At 36.8% G+C, this 24,027-nt stretch overlaps 3 protein-coding genes across 3 annotated transcripts; all 3 read right to left on the reverse strand.

The window, feature by feature from the left end:
• Window positions 1–812: 812 nt before the first annotated feature.
• On the reverse strand, window positions 813–2,127 carry LOC142538481 (uncharacterized). The gene is made up of 2 exons (XM_075643795.1): window positions 1,326–2,127; window positions 813–1,201 (listed from the first exon to the last, which is right to left on the reverse strand). The coding sequence occupies exons 1-2, from the start codon at window positions 2,125–2,127 to the stop codon at window positions 813–815; spliced, it is 1,191 nt and encodes a 396-aa protein (XP_075499910.1).
• Window positions 2,128–15,207: 13,080 nt separating this feature from the next.
• On the reverse strand, window positions 15,208–17,430 carry LOC142540744 (formiminotransferase cyclodeaminase-like protein). The gene is made up of 2 exons (XM_075647099.1): window positions 16,780–17,430; window positions 15,208–15,809 (listed from the first exon to the last, which is right to left on the reverse strand). The coding sequence occupies exons 1-2, from the start codon at window positions 17,162–17,164 to the stop codon at window positions 15,274–15,276; spliced, it is 921 nt and encodes a 306-aa protein (XP_075503214.1). The 5' UTR covers window positions 17,165–17,430; the 3' UTR covers window positions 15,208–15,273.
• An 851-nt stretch (window positions 17,431–18,281) lies between these two features.
• LOC142540745 (putative galacturonosyltransferase 10) lies at window positions 18,282–22,908 on the reverse strand. The gene is given in 3 exon segments (XM_075647100.1): window positions 18,282–19,296; window positions 19,298–19,983; window positions 22,563–22,908. Coding segments are annotated over 3 exon segments (1,605 nt in total). The 5' UTR covers window positions 22,716–22,908; the 3' UTR covers window positions 18,282–18,530.
• Window positions 22,909–24,027: the final 1,119 nt, after the last annotated feature.

The following is a 24,027-nucleotide window of genomic DNA, read 5'->3' on the forward strand; positions in this document are numbered from 1 at the left end:
TTCATGTGCATAAAACAAAATTTAAAACAGCCCACTTATAGTGTTTGGATGTACTTAAAAAAACGTGGAGTGAACGGCTTGGTTTGGATCACTTCGCGCTCCTCGTCTGGGTAGCGCTCCGGCTCGATTTCTTTGACGATTTTCGGGACGATTTTTGTGCAGTATTTTGGCTAGGGAGAGTTGCTGAATTTTCGAGTTTTTCAGCTCTAGGATTTCGAAATTATGTGTGTTGAATGAGTGGGGTTGATGCACTATTTATAGGGGAGGAGGGTGGAGCTAAATTTGGCACTAAAAATCATACCAAAAATTCATGTCAAATCTCCTAATATTGACTCCAAATATCCTTGCCATTGCTGATGATTTCTCTTCCTAATTCGTGAGATATAAATCCTTGATTTATATGAATATCCGAGATTTTCTTTATCTTGTTTCCTTGCATCTTGTATGATATACTAATTTGTAATATTTCCTACCCCAAAATTCGAAATTTTCTTGGCAATAAAGATTTCAACATGGCCATCTTATTCTAATACAATAAAAAGAATCTTATGCTAATAAAATTTCCTTCCAAATTTTAATTACATTATTGCAAGATTTTGGTTCTCACATCCCTCCCTCCTTATGAAAAGTTTCGTTCCTCGAAACTGGAGTTGGCCTGGTCTCCAAATAGGTAGGAATATTCCTTTCCCTTACAATCTGCTACCGCATTGTTTCTTGCTAACCAATCCATTCCTAAGATGATATCGAAATCGACCATGATTAACTATATCAGGTCGGCTCTAAAAGTCTAATTACCAATACTGATTTTTTTTTCAATCTCTGTAAATTTCGTCAGTCTCAGTGGCTCTACTAGTAGGTGTGGCTAGTTGGAAAGGTTTGATTAGCTTATCGGGCTTACGTCCTAACTTCTTACTAAATCTCTTAGATATACAAGAATGCGTAGCGCCACAGTCAAATAACACATAAACAGGCACTTGCTGAAAAAATATGGTACCTGTCACAACATCGCTTGCATCATCTGCCTCCTCCTGCGTTATGGCAAACACCTTGGCATTTGGTTTGTTCTCCCGTGGTTTATTGGTATTCGCCCCTGAGCTTGACCCGTCTCCTTTACCTGGTCCAGTTGTTTTGTTGGTGGCGGCTGAACAATCTGCCATACGGTATCCTGGTTTTTCCGCATCCAAAGCAGACGCCGCTGGCTCTACGACATTCTCCCAGGTGTCGTAAGTGGCAAGTTGGGCAAGGCTTAATGGCTTGGTAGTTGGTGGCGGGTGAAGGCCCCTTAGGTGGTTCGCCGGAGTGGTTCGGTTTCTTGAACGACTGACTGCCATGAGAGGACTGATCATTCATAGGCCTTTTGTTCCTAATCTCCTTCTCTCTGCGCTGGATATCAGCTTCAGCTCGGATAGCTGCGCCCATCAGGTCTGAGAAGTTCGCAGGTTGGTAGACTGCCAAATCCGACTGTATTATGCTGTTCAAACACTTTTTGAAGCGGTGTAATTTTAGAACTTCGTCCGCCATGATTGCCGGAGCATAAGATCCTAAGGCGTTGAACTGGGAGGTGTATTCTACAACTGACATATCCGGAGTTTGAGTGAAGTTTTCAAACTCACTCAGTTTCTGCAGTCTGACCTCGGCTGGATAATACTGTTTCAGAAAGGCTTCTCGAAATCGCTGCCAAGTCATTGGTCCTGCAGCTGTCATGGCTGGCGAGATTGCTTCCCACCATTTTCCTGCTTTATCTTCCAGGAACGGTACAGTCACGTCCACTTTCAGTGCCTCGGGAACTTCCAATATGCGATGTTGAGTCTCTACACCTTTCAGCCAACTCTGGCTAACTTCAGGGTCAGCGGCTCCACTGAAGGTTGGACACCTATTCTTGCGGAGTGACTCATAGTGGAACTTGATTCCATTTGGTGGTGGAGGTGGTGGTGGTGGCTGATTGGCGTTCGGGTTTCCCAACCCTTGTAGTGTTGTCGCTACAATAGTGGCTATGGCCATAAGATCAGCTTGGCTTAAGTTGACTGTCGGCGGGGGTCCATTTCCTTGCTCGTTCTCCTGTCCGCCTTCACGGTTGATATTAGCATAACGCGGGTTGCGGTTCTGTCTTGGGGGTCTGCCGGCCATTTCCTACAGATTGCAAGTTCTAAGAATTTGTTGTACGAGTAAAGTTCATACAATAGGTTGTGCTGAAATAAATTGAAATCAATGAACCAAATAGAACAAATTTTTATTGATTTCTAAAAGAAAGAACATGACCAATCTAAAGGAAGTAAAAGTCGTACTGAATAAAATAGCGACAACGGAAAAAGAAAGGTAAAATAAAACTCCTAGAACAAAATCACTAAGACAGAATAAAATATCAGGATAGAGTAAGATACTGAAATTAAAATTTTTTGAAAATTTCGAAAAATGGAAACTTTTGAGATAGGCATATGGATTCAAAGAGTATGTCGAGAGGATTTCAGATCAGTTGACGGAACCGAATTCGGAGTTTCCTACGAAAAATCGAAGGACACATGCTGGCGGGTTGACTCGTTGACTCGCGGGGTTGACTCGTCGGAGTATGGTCGGAGCAAAGACGTGTGTCGGCGATGGGGTCAGGATCACGGAACCGGTGGCGTCACGGCCAGAATCGGTCGGAAAACTACCTAATTTGGCCGGAACTCGGTCAAACTCGGTGGACTCACTTGAAATTGGGCGTTTCCGATTGGTTGATCCTGATCTCAAAATTGATTGTTGGGATAATTTACCCATGGATATTATAATGTTTTGGTAAAAGGAATTGAAAATCGGAGTAGGATTGATAGGGTAATTGGACGAAATAAGATTCGGCGTTAGGGTTCGTACGCCAAATTCGTAGATCCGAAATTCCGGTTGTACCCGAGCACGAAATCTGAAATTGTTTGAGGTCTTTTGTTCGTCTCGTCAAGTCGGTTCTAGAACAGGTCTCCGATCAAAGAAAAACTACCGGAAGCGGCCGGAATCGGCGAAAAATGCGGCGGATCGCGCTAAGGGCCTGTTTGGCCGGAATTCCCGAATTTTATTTTTTTTTTTGAAAATCGATTTTTTTCCCTCTCGGATTATGAATCTGGCGGCTCTGATACCACTTAAATGTCGCGCCCCGAAACTCAGGATTGACATCGGCGTTAGTTTAACAATCACACAATCGAAACAACAAGCCTTTCGTAGCACAGTATAAACCGAAACCAGTTTATATATCATAACTTCCACGAAATAAACATTGTCTTTATAATAACGAAATCCAACGAAATATTAAATAATGCGGAAGCGTCTTATAATTATTAAATCATAAATTCGAACATAACTACTACTGGTCTCGTGAATCACCATCCCTAGAACTGTTCGGACTCCTCTTCCTCAACCTGTTCTTCGGACTTATCTGGGAAGGGTTGTAAGGGGGGTGAGTATTTTGGGAATACTCAGTAAATTGGGGACTTTGAACACAACATAACCAATTTAATAACATTTTCAAAACATATCATAAACGTACATCATGCTTTTCATAAACGTAACGTAAATTTCATAACATAATAACACTGCGATTTTTCACCTTTAACGGTTTACTGACGTCAGTCCCTAAGTTTTAATCCTCTAAGGGGGCGAGGCCATAAAACAGTTCTATCCCACTGTTAAGGGCCATATGTTGGAATTCCACCCATTTTCAGGGAATCCTCACAGTGTCAAACATAAACGTAATAACTTTCGTAAAAACGTATAGACAAAACGACGGTACTCGACTGTATTTTTAAACCACAAAACCGAAATTTTCATGTGCATAAAACAAAATTTAAAACGGCCCACTTACAGTGTTTGGATGTACTTAAAAAAACGTGGAGTGAACGGCTTGGTTTGGATCACTTCGCGCTCCTCGTCCGGGTAGCGCTCCGGCTCGATTTCTTTGACGATTTTCGGGATGATTTTTGTGCAGTATTTTGGCTAGGGAGAGTTGCTGAATTTTCGAGTTTTTCAGCTCTAGGATTTCGAAATTATGTGTGTTGAATGAGTGGGGTTGATGCACTATTTATAGGGGAGGAGGGTGGAGCTAAATTTGGCACTAAAAATCATACCAAAAATTCATGTCAAATCTCCTAATATTGACTCCAAATATCCTTGCCATTGCCGATGATTTCTCTTCCTAATTCGTGAGATATAAATCCTTGATTTATATGAATATCCGAGATTTTCTTTATCTTGTTTCCTTGCATCTTGTATGATATACTAATTTGTAATATTTCCTACCCCAAAATTCGAAATTTGCTTGGCAATAAAGATTTCAACATGGCCATCTTATTCTAATACAATAAAAAGAATCTTATGCTAATAAAATTTCCTTCCAAATTTTAATTACATTATTGCAAGATTTTTGGTTCTCACATCGTGTTCGTGGACGTAGAAGTGGTCGTGGTCGTGGATGCGGCCGTGATTTTGAAAATAATCGAGATAGTTACTGTTGTGCCTATAATATAATCCAAGAAGCCCACTTTGAAGCCCATGAGCAGTAGCCCAACAAAGGAAAGCCCAGGAGAATAGCGGTTGGCCCAAGGAAAAGCACGATGTACCATTACACGACGTGAAAATCAGTGGGGAGATCGTGGAATGTGGCTGAAACTCCCCCGTGGAGGGTGACAAAAGCAGATGGAATAATCAGAAAAGGCGCCCGACAAAATCAACACAAAAATCTACAGCAAAACTCTGCAGAATTCTCTCAATTCTATGCATGTTTATTTCAATATCCAGCAGTCAAGTATTTGAATTTTTTACATATTCCTTCAACTTTCTTGTAAAAAACGTCGATCAAGTTCATAGCAACATAATTATATTTGATGTTGTTAATGGATCCCTCTTGTCATTTTGTCATATTCCTCATTTTTGTTTGCGTTTTTGAGCCATTTCGAAGGAGTTAGAACTTCCGATCGAATCGAGACCTACAACGTTTGGTAAATGAAGTCAGATTATTTCACAATTTTGGCACGAACACGTGTCTGGCACGCCCGCAAATTTCGTGATAAACAAGTTGGCACGCCCGGTGGGACACAATGCCTCCAAAGCGTACTGAGAAGAGTGAAGGAATTCCTCCATCACTGGGGAAAGGTCATCGCTCACAAGAAGAGTTTCAGGAAACTGATGCAGATGGAAGAACGGTTGAAAGGCTCGTACACCAGTTCGAGGAAGAGACTATGAAGGAAGGAATTGTTGTTTCTGATGGTGATGGGTCTTCGCCGAACTTCATGTTGGCCATGAAGAAAAATATCCGCAGCAATCTCAAGGAAATGACTCAAACTTTCGCTACTGTCATGATGGAATTTGTGGCAGAAATGAAGGAATGAAGAAAGTCTGCAAAAGGCGAAGTGGTTATACCAGAGAGCGATAAACTTCAAGAGAATGACGTCAAGCTGCTAAAAGATCCATGCCAAGGATCAGGAGTTTCTCAGGCAGGTGAAAGTCGCCGCTTGGGGGAAGTACACATTCCTGAATCTGCCATGGAAGGGAGATACACTCCTCCGCACAAAAGGGATGAGGAGTTGGGGTTGAAATTCCAAAACTGCAACAACAGTAAACAAATGGCTGGTAACGTGTTCTCTGTGACGTCTCCTAACTTACATCCAGGGATGTATGTTGATGGGGGAATGCGTGGATATTCAGCGCCAGGTTTGAGGAATAACAGTCGGGGGGCAATCTATCCTCCTCACCAGTTAAGACAAACTCCAACGTTGGATTTTGAGATCGTACGTGATGTGATTCAAGAATTGTATGGCCCAGGAGTGAGGCCAATCAACCGACCAGAATTCCATAAATCCGTATCCTGATGTTGTGGATCGTGACAACCCTTATCCAAAAGGATACCGCATTCCAGACTTCACGTTATATTCCGGGGAAGACGGTCAATCCAGAGTGGAACATGTGGCCAGGTTTACAATTCAGTGTGGGGAATTGGCAAATTTGGAGAACTTTTCTAATTACAAGTTACGTTTGTTCCCCAATTCCCTGACCAGTACTGCTTTCACATGGTATGCAACACTACCTCGAAACACTATTATGACTTGGCACGATATGGAACGTCAATTCCATACACAATTCTTCCGGACAGTACCTGATATTAGTATAGCGGAATTGTCAAGGGTGGTCCAAAAACCGGGGGAATCTGCCAATGATTTCATTTGTAAGTTCAAGAAGGTGAGAAGCAGATGCTGAGTTTTCCTCCCTGAATCAGAATACGTGAAGATGGCACAGCGAGGACTCGATTTTGAACTTAGAAAGAAGTTCCAAGGGATGGAATTCCGTGATTTTTATGAACTTGCTGCCAAAGTGTCAGAGTATGAGGAATTGTTACGAGAAAAGAGTCATAAAAGAAAGTCTACAGTGGACTCTTATTTCCAGGAAGTGGAGGAAGTTGCACTGGCAGAAGTAGCAAATTCCGGATCACGCACTGTCCCTTTATTGAAGCGCAAGAGTGAAGAACTTTCCAAGAAAAACTCCTCCAATGCAAACTCCTTATACTTTCGATGCATCAAAGACGGAAGAAATCTTCGATCACTTAGTGAAGGAAAAGTTCATAACATTCCCCCCAGATCACAAGCTACACATGAAGGAGGAGTTGAAAGGAAGAGATTACTGTAAGTATCACAATTCCTTCAACCATAATACTAATGCTTGTTGGGCGTTCAAGAATGTCTTGCAGGAAAGAATCAACAAGGGAGTCCTGAAATTTCCCGAGAAAAAGGAAGCGATGATAGTGGATGAAGATCATTTTCCCCCGGTAGCCAATGTGAACATGGGCAGTACTGACTTGCGTTTCTTGATCAATGAGAGGAGAAGGAACGGGTACGGGGACAAGTCCATCAAACCAAGATTTACTATAAAGAAGTGTTGGGTGCCTCGAAAAATGATATTTGAGGCCAAAGAGAAGAAGACATAAGCTATTAATGGAAGAGACATCTATTACAGTGGGGGCGGCATGCATTATACTGGGAGGAATATGAGGTATAACAGGGAATCCATGGCCAGAAGGCCGGAGAACCAATACCTCAGAAGGAGCTCACATTCTTGGTCAGTGAATAGCGAGAGAAGAAATGACCCATAGTTGGTCCAGAAGATAATCCAGAGGCCAGCACCTCTAGGCACTGATAAAAAATATGAAAGAAAACCCCGTTTTGTTGTTCCTCCTAGAGCAATCCCCAACGGCGTATGGAAACGGGTAGAAGCATCCAAAGTTCCCAAAACCGCTTTCTCAGACCCAAAAACGATGTTTCTTAAGAGAAAAAGCTGCTGATCACAGATCTAAGATGGGGGAATCACTCATAGAGAAGAAAAAATTTGGGAGGAAGGCTACTGAAGGTAGTGAGGTAGAAGAGTTACAAATGGAGGATTTAATCTTAGTTCCGGCTCAGATGAAAGATCGACAGCCGGAGACAGATGTTTTATAAAGATGGAATAGATGAGAAGTATTGTACAAAGTAGGCTGGATAGCCACTTTGGCTAATTTTGAGATATTGACTCGTAGAAAGTTTCTGTAATATGCGAGGAATAGGCTTTTAAGCCATTCCCTGCTGAACTTGTTTGCAAATAGTGATGGAGCATCTGTGAATAAATAAAAAAAAAATTTGCTCATGGAATCCTTTGCAGCTGATGTGTTTTTAAGAGAATAATGTGTTGTCTTGATAGCCGAATTGATGACGTGTAGAGTACGTTTATTACATATTTCGATACTTTGATGGTGTTTGAAAAGTATGGGTGATAATGAGCAATGGTGATAACATGTTGTGATAATATTGAAGAAAACAGGCTATTTAGCCGTTGTTCTTAATTTATTTTACAGAAATCCGGGCAGAGTTTCCCCTGTAAACGTGACATCCCAGAAATACAAATACATGAAAACAAATCCCAAGCAGCATGTATAAGACGCTGGAAGAGATATTCATCAAAGCTTCGTAATTTTCCGTTGAATTGTCCAGCAGCACTACCATGAGGATTTTTCATCTCCATTGATCTTTAAGGTACTTTCTTGCATCGGCCTATGAGATTCTCAAATATTCGATTTCTCCAACCATGTTTCCTGAAAAATAAATGAGAACCACATGAGAAATAATGGAGTGTTGATCAACAAAACTATGCTTTGTGTGCGCTATATATTGTCATATATGTGGCACTTGTCACTTCTTTATGAGATGAAATGAATGTTGCCATTTTTGAGTTTATGGCTTGCCAAGATTCCGGAAAATGGGATCTCATCCTCAGTGAATTTGGTATAACATTACAATTCCTTATGCTGGTGCATTTCTTATAAGCACATGGAAGATTATATAAGTTGCACAAGCTATAGACCAAGCTTTGAATATGCACACCAAGGGAGCCGCTCTGTTGAGGTGCAAGCCGTGGGTGTTGCAAGGTGTTGCTTATCAAAAAACTCATTCAAACATATGCACAAACACCTTGAGTGCATCATGAAATGTAGCAAATTCTACAATGTTTTTGTGATGGAGGATTGAAAAAATGGTGAATATACATACCTTGAGAAGATGTGGCTTGATGTAAAGGAGATTGATGATGGCAATTTTCAGAAACTTGAATGACATAACAAAGGCGATGTAATCGGTGATTTCTATTGGAAGATCGATGAGAGTCGATGGAGATTTGGGGAAGAAAATGAGGAAAAAAGAGATAAGGATGATGTTCAGGGAATGCACACTCGGATTTAACCTGTTGGAGGAAGAACATGTGTTTCAGCCGTCAATTCTTCTTCAAGTTTGTAGAACCATTCCTTTCAACCATGTGATTATACGTTGTATCTGAATAGTTAGAAGACCGAACAAAAGCAAATATATAGCAACATTGGCCCACTGGGCCGAATTTGTCAAATTAGCCAAATTGGGCCAAATTGGCCATTGGCCCAAATTGGCTAGGGGGCAATTGTTGTGCCTAAAATATAATCCACGAAGCCAACTTTGAAGCCCATGAGCAGTAGCCCAACAAAAAAAAGCCCAGGAGAATAGCGGTTGGCCCAAGGAAAAGCACGATACACCATTACACGACGTGAAAATCGTGGGGAGATCGTGGAATGTGGCTGAAACTCCCCTGTGGAGGGTGACAAAAGCAGAAGGAATAATCAGAAAAGGCGCCCGACAAAATCAACACAAAAATCTACAGCAAAACTCTGCAGAATTCTCTCAATTCTATGCATGTTTATTTCAATATCCAGCAGTCAAGTATTTGAATTTTTTACATATTCCTTCAACTTTCTTGTAAAAAACGTCGATCAAGTTCATAGCAACATAATTATATTTGATGTTGTTAATGGATCCCTCTTGTCATTTTGTCATATTCCTCATTTTTGTTTGCGTTTTTGAGCCATTTCGAAGGAGTTAGAACTTCCGATCGAATCGAGACCTACAACGTTTGGTAAATGAAGTCAGATTATTTCACAATTTTGGCACGAACACGTGTCTGGCACGCCCGCAAATTTCGTGATAAATAGTTACTTTCATAACTCATCTCAAAAGAGTGTCCCAAACTATCCACATAAAAGGCATCATGAAAATATAAGTGTTAATGAGAATCACTCAAAAAGATTTGAAAGTTCTTGTTTTAGATGTGGTACTCCAGGACATTGGTCCCGTATTTGTCGAGCCCCTGAGCAGCTTTGTAAACTTTATAAAGAATCAATACAGGGGAAAGAAAAGGAGACCAACTTCACTGAGCAAGTGATCCTTTGAGTGATTCAACTCATTTTGATGCTGAAGATTTTCTGATTGATTTCTCAGACAATGATCAATTTGCTGGTGAAATAAATATGTAAAATATTTTATGTACCCGTATGATAATGTTTTATCGCGTGCTATATTTTTTACATATGTATTGTATTGTATTTTATTTTTATAAATATATTTTCAGTAATTTTATTTCATTGCATATTTTTTTTGAAGTTCAAAAATGGAAAATGCTATGAACAAAGCTGAAGTTTGCATACCCGATAGTGGTACAGCGCACACTATCCTCCGAGATAAAAGATATTTTTTGGAACTAAAACCAACAAAAAGAATGATGAATACAATATCAGGTCCTGTAGACTTGATTAAAGGATGTGGTAAAGCACAATTTTTGTTACCTAATGGTACAAAATTTTTTATCAATGATGCTTTGTATTCACCACAATCAAAAAAAAAAATTTGTTGAGTTTTAATGATATATATTCCCATGGGTATGATACTCAAACAATGAATGAAGGGAATGAGAAATATACGTGTCTTACGACATACAAATCAGGAAAGAAATATGTAGTTGAAAAACTACCAATGCTACCTACTGGATTGCATTATACATATATAAGTCCAATTGAATCAAACATGGTAGTTGATAATTCTTCAATATGATCAATTGGCATGAACAATTAGGACATCCTGGTTCAACAATGATGCGAAGAATTATAGAAAATACACATGGTAATCCATTGAAAGACCAGAAGATCTTTCAGAATAATAAGTTTCAATGTAAAGCATGTTCTCTTGGAAAACTTATTATAAGACCATCATCAGCCAAAATCCAAACTGAATCACCAATGTTTCTTGAACGTATTCAAGGTGATATTTGTGGACCAATCCATCCACCATGTGGACCATTCAGATACTTTATGGTATTGATTGATGCCTCCAGCAGATGGTCACATGTATGTTTATTGCCAACTCGAAATGTTGCATTTGTAAGATTACTTGCTCAAATAATAAAATTGAGGAATCAATTTCCCGATTATACAATCAAGAAAATTAGACTTGATAATGCTGGTTAATTTACTTCCCAGGCTTTCAATGATTATTGTATGTCTATGGAAATCATTGTTGAACATCATGTTGCTTATGTACATACACATAATAGATTGGCTAAATCATTGATTAAACGTCTGCAAATGATTGCTAGACCAATGATTATGAAAACAAAGCTCCCTATTTCTATATGGGGACATGCAATTTTACATGCTGCTGCATTAATTCGTATCAGACCAAGTTCATATCATAAATACTCCCCATTGCAGCTTGCATTTGGTAAAGAACTAGACATTTCTCATCTGAGAATTTTTGGATGTATGGTGTATGTGCCTATTGCACCACCGCAACGAAAGAAAATGGGACCTCAAAGAAAGATTGGAATTTATATCGGTTATGATAGTCCATCAAGCATTCGATATCTTGAACCTCAGACAGGCGACGTGTTCACAGGCACGTTTTACTGATTGTCATTTTAATGAGGAAATCTTCCCAATGTTAGGGGAGAGAACAGAAACATACTGAAAAGGAAATTACATGGTATGTATCATCATTGTTACATCTGGATCCAAGAACAAAACAATGTGAAAAAGATGTACAGCAAATTGTGCACTTGCAAAGAATAGCAAATCAAATACCAGATGCATTTGCAGACACAAAAGGGATAACTAAATCATATATACATGCTGCAAATGCCCCTGCTCGAATTGAAATTCCGAAGAAACAAATTGAAGATACTCATGATGTCATTAAACGCCTGAAGCGTGGAAGGCCAGTCGGTTCTAAGGATAAAAATCCTCGAAAAAGAAAATTCATAGACAAACACGATGATTTCAAAAGAGAAAATGATGTTCCTGAAGAAACACATGATAATCACAAAATAGATAATGATGTTCCTGAAGAAACACATGATGATGAAAATATTCTGTCAGAAACACAAACTGACAAGAATCGTGAAATATCTATCAATTACATTAATACTGGAAAAATATGGAACCGAAAAGATATAGAAGAAATTGATGATATATTTTCTTATAATGTGGCAATCGACATCATAAATGATGATGAAAATCATGAACCAAAATCTTTTGGTGAATGTAAAAATCGGCAGGATTGAATAAAATGGAAAGAAGCCATCCAGGTTGAATTGGATTCGCTAAATAAACGTAATGTTTTTGGACCTATAGTCCTTACACCTGAAGGTGTAAAACCTGTTGGATACAAATGGGTTTTTATTCGAAAGCGAAATGAGAAAAATGAAATAATAAGATATAAAGCTCGACTTGTTGCACAAGGTTTTTCTCAAAGGCCTGGAATTGATTGTGAAAAAACGTATTCTCCCGTGATGGATGCAATTACGTTTTGGTATTTGATTAGCTTGGCGGTATCTGAAAATTTAAAAATGCGTCTTATGGATGTTTTTACAGCTTACTTATATGGATCACTTGATAGTAATATATATATGAAAATCCCTGAAGGATTTAAGATGCCTGAAGCACAAAGTTCAAAACCCAGAGAATGTTATTCTGTGAAATTACAAAGATCATTATATGGGTTAAAGCAATCCGGCCGAATGTGGTATAATCGGCTAAGTGATCACTTGATGAAAAAGGGATATGTAAATAATTCAATATGCCCTTGTGTTTTCATTAAGAAAACAACATCTGGATGTGTAATTATTGTTGTATATGTTGATGATTTAAATATCATTGGAACGAATAAGGAAATTCAAGTGTCATACTTGAAGGAAGAATTTGAAATGAAGGATCTTGGAAAAACCAAGTATTGTTTTGGTTTACAAATTGAACAAAAAGAATGTGGAATATTTGTTCACCAGACAAATTATACAGAAAAGATCCTTAAACGTTTTAATATGGATAAATCAAATCTTTTAAGTACTCCAATGGTTGTTAGATCATTAAATATAGAAAAGGATCCATTCCGTCCATGTGAGAATGATGAATATATTCTTGGTCCAGAAGTACCATATTAAGTGCTATCGGTGCCCTTATGTATCTTACGAATTGTACAAGGGCCGATATATCTTTTGCAGTAAATTTATTGGCAAGATTTAGCACATATCCAACAAAGAGACACTTGAACGGAATTAAACATATATTCCGTTATCTACGAGGAACGACAGACTTGGGACTTTTGTATTCAAAAGATGCTAATCCAAGTATAATTGGTTATGCCGATGCTGGATACTTATCTGATCCACACAAGGCACGTTCCCAAACTGGATATGTATTTACTCGTGGAGGCACTGCAATTTCTTGGCGTTCACAGAAACAAACGCTCGTAACAACTTCATCAAATCATGCCGAGATTATTGCACTACATGAAGCTAGTCGTGAATGTGTGTGGTTAAAATCAATGACCCAATATATCCAAATCTCATGCGGATTATCATTTGACGAGAAGCATGTGATACTATATGAAGATAATGCTGCATGTGTTGCTCAAATGAAAGAAGAATACATAAAAAGCGACAGAACTAAACATATTCCTCCTAAGTTCTTCGCATTCACCAAGGAGCTTGAGAAGAATAAATATATTGATGTTCGTCACATTCAATCAAGTGAAAACTCATCAGATCTCTTCACAAAGACACTTCCTACGACAATATTCAGAAAACACATGTATAATATTGGGATGCGCAATCTACGAAATTTGTGAAGAATTGTTCGTGTCAACATGAGGGGGAGTTTACGTGACTGCACTTTTTGTCCCTTATTATGTTTTTATCCCAATGGGTTTTTCCTAGTAAGATTTTTAACGATGCAGTATAAAAACACTTAATGAAGACAATCATTATGATCATCATCACAAGGGGGAGTGTTGAAAAATAATATTTAAAATGTGTGTATTGAATATTTGAATGTTGAATATTTGAATGTTGAAAATAAGAGTTGTAAATATTGAAAATTAGTGTGTGATGATGTAGGTAATGATGAATTTATTTTTGGATTATTTGTAAAGATTTTCTATAAATAGATCTCTCATTTGTGAAGAAAAACACAATTGAGTTGAGAGAAAAATATTATAAAGTGTGTAGTTTGATAATTTTGAGAGTTTGAGATTTTTACTTTTTACCATAAATTTTTACTTTTTCACAACAGTTCCAATATAATTCGATGTCGGATTGCTGCAAAATTAAATTCCCACTATTTTTACAAAATATTTTCCGCCACTTTACACATTGATTGATTACCAATAAATTATTTCCCGAAGTTTTTATTTTTTTATTTTTTATTTTTTAAAAATGAATTTTGATTTGAATAAATATTATAAGAATGTACTAAAATAATTGGATGTTGAAATAAATTTGAAATTCATTGTAACAATTTAAAAAAAAAAAACAAGTAGATGAGTAGTTAAATTCATTGTCAAACGGATTTACTCAAATAAAACTAATAGATTTGTTATTATGTATTTGAAATCTTTAGTTTCAAATTTGTTTTATTTAGCTTTATTTTTAGTTTTATCCCTGAAATATTCCCAGCAATTTTTTGTAGTCTTTTTTGGCCCAAAGTTCGTTTTGGTTTACAGAAGTTATGGGTCTTTATGAGAAACCCATTTGATAGAATCTGTAGATTTGGCCACATTGGATTACATATCAGGTTAAAAATTGAAATCTTTTATATATACTAGCTACTTGTACAAGCGATACATGTGTACAATTTTTTTTTATCATTATCGATTGACTAAAGTAAAATTTGATAAATTATGGAGGGACTAAATTGATATTTGAATTGTTGAAATAAAAAAAATAAAAATAAAAGTGTATGTTGAAATTTAAAAACAAAAACCCAAAAAAACAAAAGTGTAATATTAATTTCATATAAAGGTAAAGTTGGAAGAAAAAATTGGTGTCCTTCTTAGGTGGTTACTATTATGTCCTCAACTTTAATAAAATAAAATAGAATATATATATATATATATAATTATTATTATAATAATCGATTACATTTTCTATTCCATTTCATTTTGTTATATTCTCCAGCTACAGGAATACATATAATATAATTATTTAAATTTTCCAAAGATTTACTTGTCAAATAATGAAAAATCAAAGGTCAAATCACGACATGTGTATAGTAGGAATTATATCACAAAATCTGAGTAGAGAATTTCGTATTCTCCCATCGGAGAAGTCATTTTTGGAGGAGAAATGATGTGTTTTTGAGATCTAGGTGTTCTTTGGTCAGAACCTCTAAGAAGTCCAAATAATTAGACTTGAGCAGGTTGAAAAAAGATATACTTACCTTGACAAGAACGACATTCTGTAGAATATATGACTGATGCTCCCTTAATTTCTTTTAAAAATATGGGTAAAATCACGTTATATTGAACATATTCATATTTAAATCATTATTTTTTGGGTTAAAATTCACCATTAAGAAATAAGATTTTCACAATAAGAAAATAATAAATAAACTATACAAACAAACCATGGAGTAAAAATAAATTATGCATATACATTCAATGAGGCTTAATCAACTTTGGCCAATGCATCTTTAGCGGTACGAATCAGCTCAAAATATTTTTCAACTAATATGTCCTGTGAAAGATCAGTATAGTATCCCTTCCCCACTTCCACTCGTTCCTCCTTCGCGAGCCGCTCAACATGAAGCTGGACTTCGTCGCCACCGATTCTACTCGGTTCGAGTAAGTTGCAAGCCACCTCAATCACCTTGTTGCCATGAGCAAGTGCCATGGATTGCACAGCCGCGAGCCCTCCTCCCCTACCACTTACCCTTCTTGAAATTTTGCGAACCGTGGTCATGTCATTAGAGAAAATTGGGATATTGTAGTTATCAACCCATCGGGTTGCTCCAATCACAAGAACACCTTTTCTTTGAAGAGCTTGAGGAGGGCCCTCGTCTGGAGTCAGTCGCAAATATTCTGATCTCGGCCCACTGGTCCACTGATTCCCTGTGGAGTTCGGCTTGAAGTAACCAAGCTCTCTTCTGATAGAATCGAGGGATCTTCCCTCATGATGTGCTGCTCCGTATAGGAAAGTAGCAACTGCAGGCTCAGGAAACTAATGTAGAGTTATAATGTAAAGAAATCAAATGCTCTAATGGATGTAGAAAAACCAAGATAACGTGCGTCGATGTGCGTACATTCGTACAAGAACCACAAAGTAATACCCTTATAAAATAGCAACACAAACGACATAAGACTAATCTTAAAACTTAACCAGAGCGTTTTCAAGATTATGAAAGAGCGTGTGTAGAAGTTTGTTTCTACATGTTCAACTCAACAAGGTAGAATCTTTATGTTAAATGAATCAACCGAATTGATCCTGATTCCTGAAGAGTCACGACTCTTTGTGTCCTTCCTGAGCTACCATGTTTTAGAGGTTAGGTGAGTCTTTTGCTGTGAACTCACCACGAACACCTACATCTTAGAAGTTCCACATCAGATCCATAGATCATCACAACTATCTTACAGCAGCCTAAGATTTTTAATGTCTCCCCATAATTTCAGCGCAAGAATTCATGATACCAAGTCTCTACTGCGTTTGAACCAGCATCTCCAACACTCACCGAAATCACACCCTCTTCTCAATCACACCGAAGATCATCTTCCACCCAAAACTCTGACTTAAAAGATGATCATGTTCTTCACTCACACTCGGTAACAAAAAGTTCGATGGGAATCAACTGCGTGCATGCTTGGCATTTATTAGCCAAAGATATCCTGAAAGAGGTGCTATTTTTCTATACAATTAAGCCATCAGTTGACATTCCATTTCAATTTTCACGTAGTTATAATGTTTCAATTTTTTTGCCCAAAAAAATTCATGAACTAAACTCCTCAAAATTCTTACCTATTCTGAACATACATAAGAATCATTGACTACAAGGGAGGGAATTCTTGCAAAAAAATTCCAAGAAGAATATGAAAACATCACTACAATTTCATGTCCAATAAACCGATAAGTTCAACTGCAAAAAACTTCCAAAATAATTATTGCACTGAAAAACCAAACCTTGTAGCTTTGAGCCAACATCAGCAGCCAAAGATTTAGCAGTTTCTGCAACATGGTCCAGTGAAATGCCACCCATCGAGTGAAAACAAATGTGGTCCACGACACCAAGCCTAGGGTGAGTCCCACTGTGGGTTTCAAGATCAATTTCTTCAAAAGCTACTTTCACCATTTCAAAAACACAGCTTTTCAACGAACATGAAATTGGATTCTGACCCATTTCTGAGACAAGGGTGTACCCAACTCTATTGTAAATTTCATCCTCAAATTTGTTCACAATCGGGGAATTTGGATACAATTTTGCTGCCTTCTCAATTACCTCCAATGCAGCCTTGTTTCTGCTTTCAGATATGTAAACCTTGCAGCAGCCTAGCATTTGTTTTAACATTTTCTAGGGGAAAAAAACGCCAGCCCTTCACGGAATCACGAGTTGCAGAAAAATGAATAAACACCCAAGAAAATTTACACCATTAAAATAGCATGTGGCCGTGATTTCATTGCAAGCAACAAACTAATTTCTGAGAACCCAAAATCTTGAAAATAAAATCTTATAAAAAAAATCTTGAAGATAATACTAATGAAAAGATTCGGACGAGGTTTTGGTCGAAATTTGTAGCAAAGTTTCCAGCCAGAGCCCAGAAGCCCAAAGTTTTGGTCTTTTGGAATGGAATGTTTACATTATAAATTTTACTAATTGTCTTACAAATAACAATAATTTTTTTTTAAAAAAAAGGATAAAAATAATTCTCATTGTGGATGTGATATGTTAATTAAATAAATAATGCTAATCAAATATTTATTTGATTTGTTTTTTATTCGTAACATTCTCACTATAATGTTGGTTAAAAAAATTTGATATCGCAATTTTCCTTATAATGTATGTGCCTCTAAATAAAACTATTTACATTTTAGGTGAAAAGTTTAACTTTTTAATTCCGATATCACATTTTATTAATCAGTAGGTCTCTTGTGAAACGGTCTCACAAATTTTTATTCATGAGACGAGTTAATCTTGCTCATATCTGTAATAAAAAGTAATATTTTTTCATGAATGATCCAAATAAAATATATGTCTCAAAAAATTAATCAGTGAGATCATCTTACATGAGTTTTTGTGTTTATTAACTTAGTTCGAACATGTAAAAAAAAATATTATCACATGGAAAAATCAAATAAGAAAGTTAGATTACTTTTGCCTTCAGCACCGCTAGTCAAATATAACACCATTCATCTACCATACTTGATACTTCTCTTGTTGAGTAGTTGTGATTTACTTTGTGGACTGAGATTTGTCACTCGAATTTTATCATGAATATCTGGATACAATTTTAGTTTTACAAGAAAGTAAGAGTGATTTTTTTTTATTTTTTTTGAATTCTATAATATTCAACATTATCATATTTCTATTTTATTTCAAACATTTCAAATAACTCTGAGATATTGCTCCAAACTTTAGGACATTAACATGAGACAACAAGTTAAGTCATGGGCTTTGGACCCAAAAGTTATGCAGAGTATTGAAATTTATCCATTGATAGAATGTTTTTGTTGCTACATAATTTTTATATATGCTAATTCTTTAGTCTAGAAAGCTAGGAAGTTCATTCTTCAACAAATATAATTAAATCTGTCACATTATATTACAACAAATCAGAACGATGAAATGAAAACAACGTACCCTGCTGGCCTGCTCCATATCATAAACTCCCTCCTCCACATTTCATCCAGATGTTATGTCAACCATTAATTTGAAACTAATGGGCATTGCACTGTTGTAATAAAGGATGACCATAATCCACATGTTTATCCCAAAGAGGTTTATACTTCTCCATTCCGATCTTCAACCAAGGTTTCGAGTTCCCATTGAAATGCAGCACAGCCCCTTTCTCTATCAACTGTGGGTCTACATTTGTATATCCCAGTCCTAACACATGCCACGACGGATTCAATGGTTCTGTCAATCCGTAAAAGGTTAACAGTCCAGGAGGCAAGGTTCCAAGTTTCCATAAAGTTCTGTCCACGTTCTTTTCTTGCCAGTAGTGGTAGATGCCAGTGACGTTTCTTCTACGCCACTGCACCAAGTCGAAAATGTTCATCCCGAAGGCCCATCCACATGCATCTGGGTCGAAATGCTCACGAATTAGAGGGTGGGAGTAGTTTAAGTACTTGTGGTACCGATGAAATGTTTCCATGCATGTCTCGACTGCTCCATTCACATTCCCATTTAGATCTATAGAAAATAAAGGCGAAAGATCTTTCTGGACAACCACGTCATCGTCAAGAAACACCAGTTTCTTCAACTCGGGAAAAACTTCGGGGATGTAGAACCTGAGGTGGTTGAGCATGGATAGATATTTAGGGTTCCGGAATTTTATTGGAGTTCGGTTATCACCACCCGTACCAGAGAAGTAGTAGCTCTGAGTGTCAGAATCTTGAAGCTGCTTAAGAACCGGAACATAAGATGCGTTTAGCCAGGTGAAGTCTTCTATCTTTTGAACATCAATAGTCACTCCTCGGAAAACTGTTCATCGTGAACCAGGCCTTCATTGCTGCATAATTCACCTCGTCAGTAACGAGGTGGAAAACGACCTTATCAGGGTTTTGGGAATTCGAGGCAGTTGAATTCACAACAACCGATGTTGCAAGGATGTTGTCAGAAAAGACACAGAAATGGTAAAGACTGTTATCTTTGAGTTTCATGGCTACTTGCTTCTTCTCCTTGAGTTTCCTCTGTGAATTACCGTTCTTGAACCACTCGCTTGTTAATCGAACACCAAGGCAATACAGGCTCTTAGGAACTTCTTCCGCCGCAATTTGCCCATACTTGGAACTCTTATCTTTTGCAGAATTCATATCTTCTTCGAGACCCTGGACCTGCGCCTTCAATCTCATGATCATGGTAGAACTGTCATAGTGGAGTTGCTGAGCCTGAAAAAGCAAAAATGCCATGTCACGAATTGCCGCCTCTGATTCACCGGTCGTCAAAGGAGTTCTTCGTAAAGCAGCATTCGAGAGGAGGTTCTGTGAGTTGCGGATTTGAGCACTAAGCTCCCAAGCAAATTGGAGGTTGTTGCTGTGTTTTGCAATGACAATAAATGCCTTTGCTAGAGCAATTTGATCATTCAGTTGCCTTGTTACAGAGTCCGGACTCAACATTTCGTCCGTGATGTTAAGCCATTCTATGATCTTATCATGTCTAAATGATCTCTGCATGACAGAATAGCAGATGTAAATTTGGAAACTCAACTCTAGATTAGAATGGTATGGCGAACAAGACAACAAATTCAAGAGTGAACTAAACAGAGAAATGACATGACGGGCAAGACACACAAGTCAATGCCCTGTGATCTATCCTATTGAGGAAACCAGGAATTAAATTTAAAACCAACTTTCAGAACCTCAACATGAATTTGCTGCAACACATGCTGGCTGATGCTATCTTATGCATTACATAAAAACAAAAGGTGGAACCCAAATGCAGACTTTCAAAGGTAAAATAAGTTCAATTAAAAGTAAAAGGGTATAAAAACTTAATTTTAAACACCGTTAATAAATTCATCAACAAAAATACTATTCTACCACATTTTACAAAGCTTACAACTTTAGTAGAAAGTAACTTCTACTCCACAAATCTATAACTAAATCTCTCCTTTACAAAATATGAAATAGGAATCCATTTAAATAAATTATGTTGACAATCGTTCATTTTATATTTTTACATATACTTGCAACCCCCGTATTGCATTCCCTGGTATATATAGATTTTTCACTTCAATCGATATTAAAGGTGTCCAAAAATTGCATTCACTGGTAATTTCATGCATTTAATGTATGGAGTGAATTAGTCAAACCACATTCCTCAAATAGATAAAACTAGCTATAACATACATATATGCCATTGACCAATGAGAGATCTTGAATCTTCATTTCACCCTTTCATCCCCTTCAAAATTCATACTCATTTACAAGAATTTAAAATGGTAGTCATCATCCAAGATTAATATCAAAACAAGCCATGGAGAATTAGTTCCAGTTTCTCACCACTTATTAGCTAAAACTGTAAAAATAAGTAAAATATAGAGAAATACCGCACATCCCAGACTCCTTTATACCTCATGTAGTCATGTTATGACCAACTTACAAGTACTTAGAGAAGCACCACTACATCCGTTCACTTCATAAGAATTCTTCGCATTTTCGGTCAATACAATCAGTCATGGCAATATCACACCGATGCAATCAGTGTAAACTCAATGCAGATATGCCACAACATTTACACTTGATAACTAAAAGTTCAATGCTTAATGACTCGACCTTTATTATTTCAAATTAACGAGAATCGTGTATATTGTGATGACCCTATAGTAATTTCACACTATGAATAATGCAGCTCATGCATTAATAAGTTTTTCTGGGACAAATAATGTGGGCCAATAGATGCTGCAATCAAGGCATTTCAGAACTAAAAAAGAGTTGAATCCGCCATAGGGTTTTGATGGCATCTCAAGGATTCTATATTGACCAAAATTACCTAACAGGAGATGAGGATGATAGAGAGGGAAACGTGCAAATATGGTTAGCTAGCTAGGATCCTTACATATAACTTCGAATTCAAAATCTAATCAGAGTGGAAAGGTGGTTGCAGCTTAAGCTCTCCATTACAGCCCAACACAAATATATGATCAATCTACACCAGTTACTCAAGTTGCTCAGCAAACACTCTGTTCAAATGACTTTGATTCCCATCCAAGCTTCCCAATGTCACCAGCATCTTTTCATTGAATGTATCTCGTAAACAATATCTAATCACATATGCTTCAATAATCTCGTGGAGTATATTTATAACCATTCCAAGTTTAGCTCAGTTAACAGAAAGAGTCTAATTTTAAACCATCATCATTTGACTTTGAAATGGAAGAATTGATGAATCACACTCACAAGTAAATTTATAAGTCCTACGATCAGTTTACATGAGGACTGGGGGACGTGTTGCTTTCTCTTGAATCAATCTACAGTAAATGCAGTCAGTGTTTGTTCAAATCAATTTGCAATAGTTCTACAAGGGCTTGTGCATCACTGCACCAGTTACATCAACAAGCAAGGGAGAATTCACAGACTGAAGGAAGGATTCTTCAATTCTTTGCCTATTATAAGCATTAATATGGATTCCATTTTTATTTTTAATGTCATTCACTTTCAATAAATTAATTCTATCCATGAATCCTCAACACGCCAACGGCTGCATGAGAAATATTAGGCTGACAAAGTTTGTGCCTTATGGGTTCACAATCGCCATGAGTTAAAAGCAGAACAACATCAATAAAGACCACCGCAGCTAGAAAACCACAAGGTTCACGAGGAAATCAAATGCCAAAAAAAAAAAAATTGTCTGCACGGTTTTGGCACTTCATAGGTCATAAAAATATAAAAATTTCATTTACAAGTAAACATGTAAATTTTCCGCAAAGGTCAAGTACCACTTACCAAACAAAGAAAGAAAAAATAATACAAGGAACTCCAAGATTGTATAGTCATGAAACACGAGATTTTACGATCTTAATGAAAGATAATGACAGTTCACTTCCTGTTTTCCACTTCCCACCACCAATCCAAGACATTGTCCTGTACCAGTATCACATATCTTCACACTTTATACTTTATACACTTCTACCGTGGCATCGTCTCAATAATTTTCATTAATTATTAGCAAAGAGTGAACATCACGAACCTCAAATAGTCCAAATTTAAGACGAAAACACAAGAAATACATACAGATCGAAATGTACCTTAGTATAAACCGATCTTGGACTGGGTTTCCGATTCTCTCTGCTCAACACCACGATAAACAGCACAATCACTAACCCACAAAGTGTTATCCAAAATACATTCGAAAATCGCCGCTTCACCGGTCTCCTAAATTCTGGGCCTCGGCGCCTCATTTTTTATTTGTATAAATACCCAACGCTATGTACAGATAAAGCCTGGAAATATCATTATAAGTGAAAAAAAAGAAGAAGTTTTTAATGTTGAATGGACGAATAGAAGCTAGATTAGAAATGGCTTTGTGGTGGTAATAGCAAAGAAGAGAGACAAAATCAGTGAAGAAACAGTGGAATTTTGCAGAAGAATGAGATCTGTCACGCCTCGTGGCAGCGGGGGTAAATTAGCATTCAGTCCTCCAACTTTACTATAAACACTTTTTGACTACTTAAATCTTCATATATTACATATTTGTACAATTGTGTTTTAATCAATTTTTTTTAAAAAATTGAATAGTATTCTAAATTTTATAGTTTTGAGCTGCCCCCTGTTTGGACAAAAGAGTTTGTAAAATAAAAGTAGGAACATTGTTATATTTGAAAATAATAGTAAATAGAGTTGGTCTCTTGTGAGACGATCTCACGGATCTTTATATGTGAGACGGATCAACACTACCGATATTCACAATAAAAAGTAATATTTTTAGCATAAAAAGTAATATTTTTTCACAGATAACCCAAATAAGATCACAAATACGACCCGTGAAACCGTCTACACAAGTTTTTGCTTAATAAATTATTTCAATTCCACTTCAAGTCATATAGATAAGGATTTTATTTGAAAAAAAAAAACTATTTTGAAAAGTGGTAAAGTCGGGGAAAAAAAGCCATTGAATGATGGAAAACTCAGATTTTACCAAAAATCTATTGATTGTATTAACAATACAATTTATAGAAGTCCAATTGACAATTTATGAGAATCAATTACATAAGTCATTGAGGATTTAGGCAAAGTGATGTAAATATCTCATGTGAAGAAGATGTACGAGTTCGATCTATGTAAAAGTAAAAAAATCGTCATCTTTTTATAGTGTAATTGAAGCAGTTGTTCGAATTCTTTATGAAGAACAAGTGAAACAAGCTTTTGCTAATGATAAAGAAAAGATGTTGAAATATAGTGGTTGTTGTTATTCCAGCGGAGGGGTTTAACTTTAGTAAATCTAAAACCAATCATTTCCTCCATTTTGTATTATAATTTTTGTTATATAAGTATAAAATTAATACTTAATTATAATAATTTAAATTATTATACCATACATATATGTTTGTATAGTAGAGATATATCTAAAAACGAAACAGAGGATTTTATTCTAATCAAATAACTAAAGGGTTTGGGTGTTTCCCTAATCTTAATTTCGGATGTAATAGATAACTAATTGACAGAATAAAATTCCTACCATTTGCTTTTAAAAAAATAAATATATATATATTT

Source organism: Primulina tabacum, chromosome 3 (assembly GCF_025594145.1).
Source record: "Primulina tabacum isolate GXHZ01 chromosome 3, ASM2559414v2, whole genome shotgun sequence".
Taxonomy (NCBI): Eukaryota; Viridiplantae; Streptophyta; class Magnoliopsida; order Lamiales; family Gesneriaceae; genus Primulina; species Primulina tabacum.

Bases quoted from the DNA above. Each gene is read 5' to 3' on its own strand.
- LOC142538481 (XM_075643795.1), bottom strand. From the start codon at position 2,127: ATGGCCGGCAGACCCCCAAGACAGAACCGCAACCCGCGTTATGCTAAT. The intron at 1,202-1,325 runs GTCAGTCGTTCA...AGAATGTCGTAG, and splicing joins TGATCAGTCCTCTCATGGCA to AGCCAGCGGCGTCTGCTTTG.
- LOC142540744 (XM_075647099.1), bottom strand. From the start codon at position 17,164: ATGTTAAAACAAATGCTAGGCTGCTGCAAGGTTTACATATCTGAAAGC. The intron at 15,810-16,779 runs GTTTGGTTTTTC...CTGAGCCTGCAG, and splicing joins TGTTGGCTCAAAGCTACAAG to TTGCTACTTTCCTATACGGA.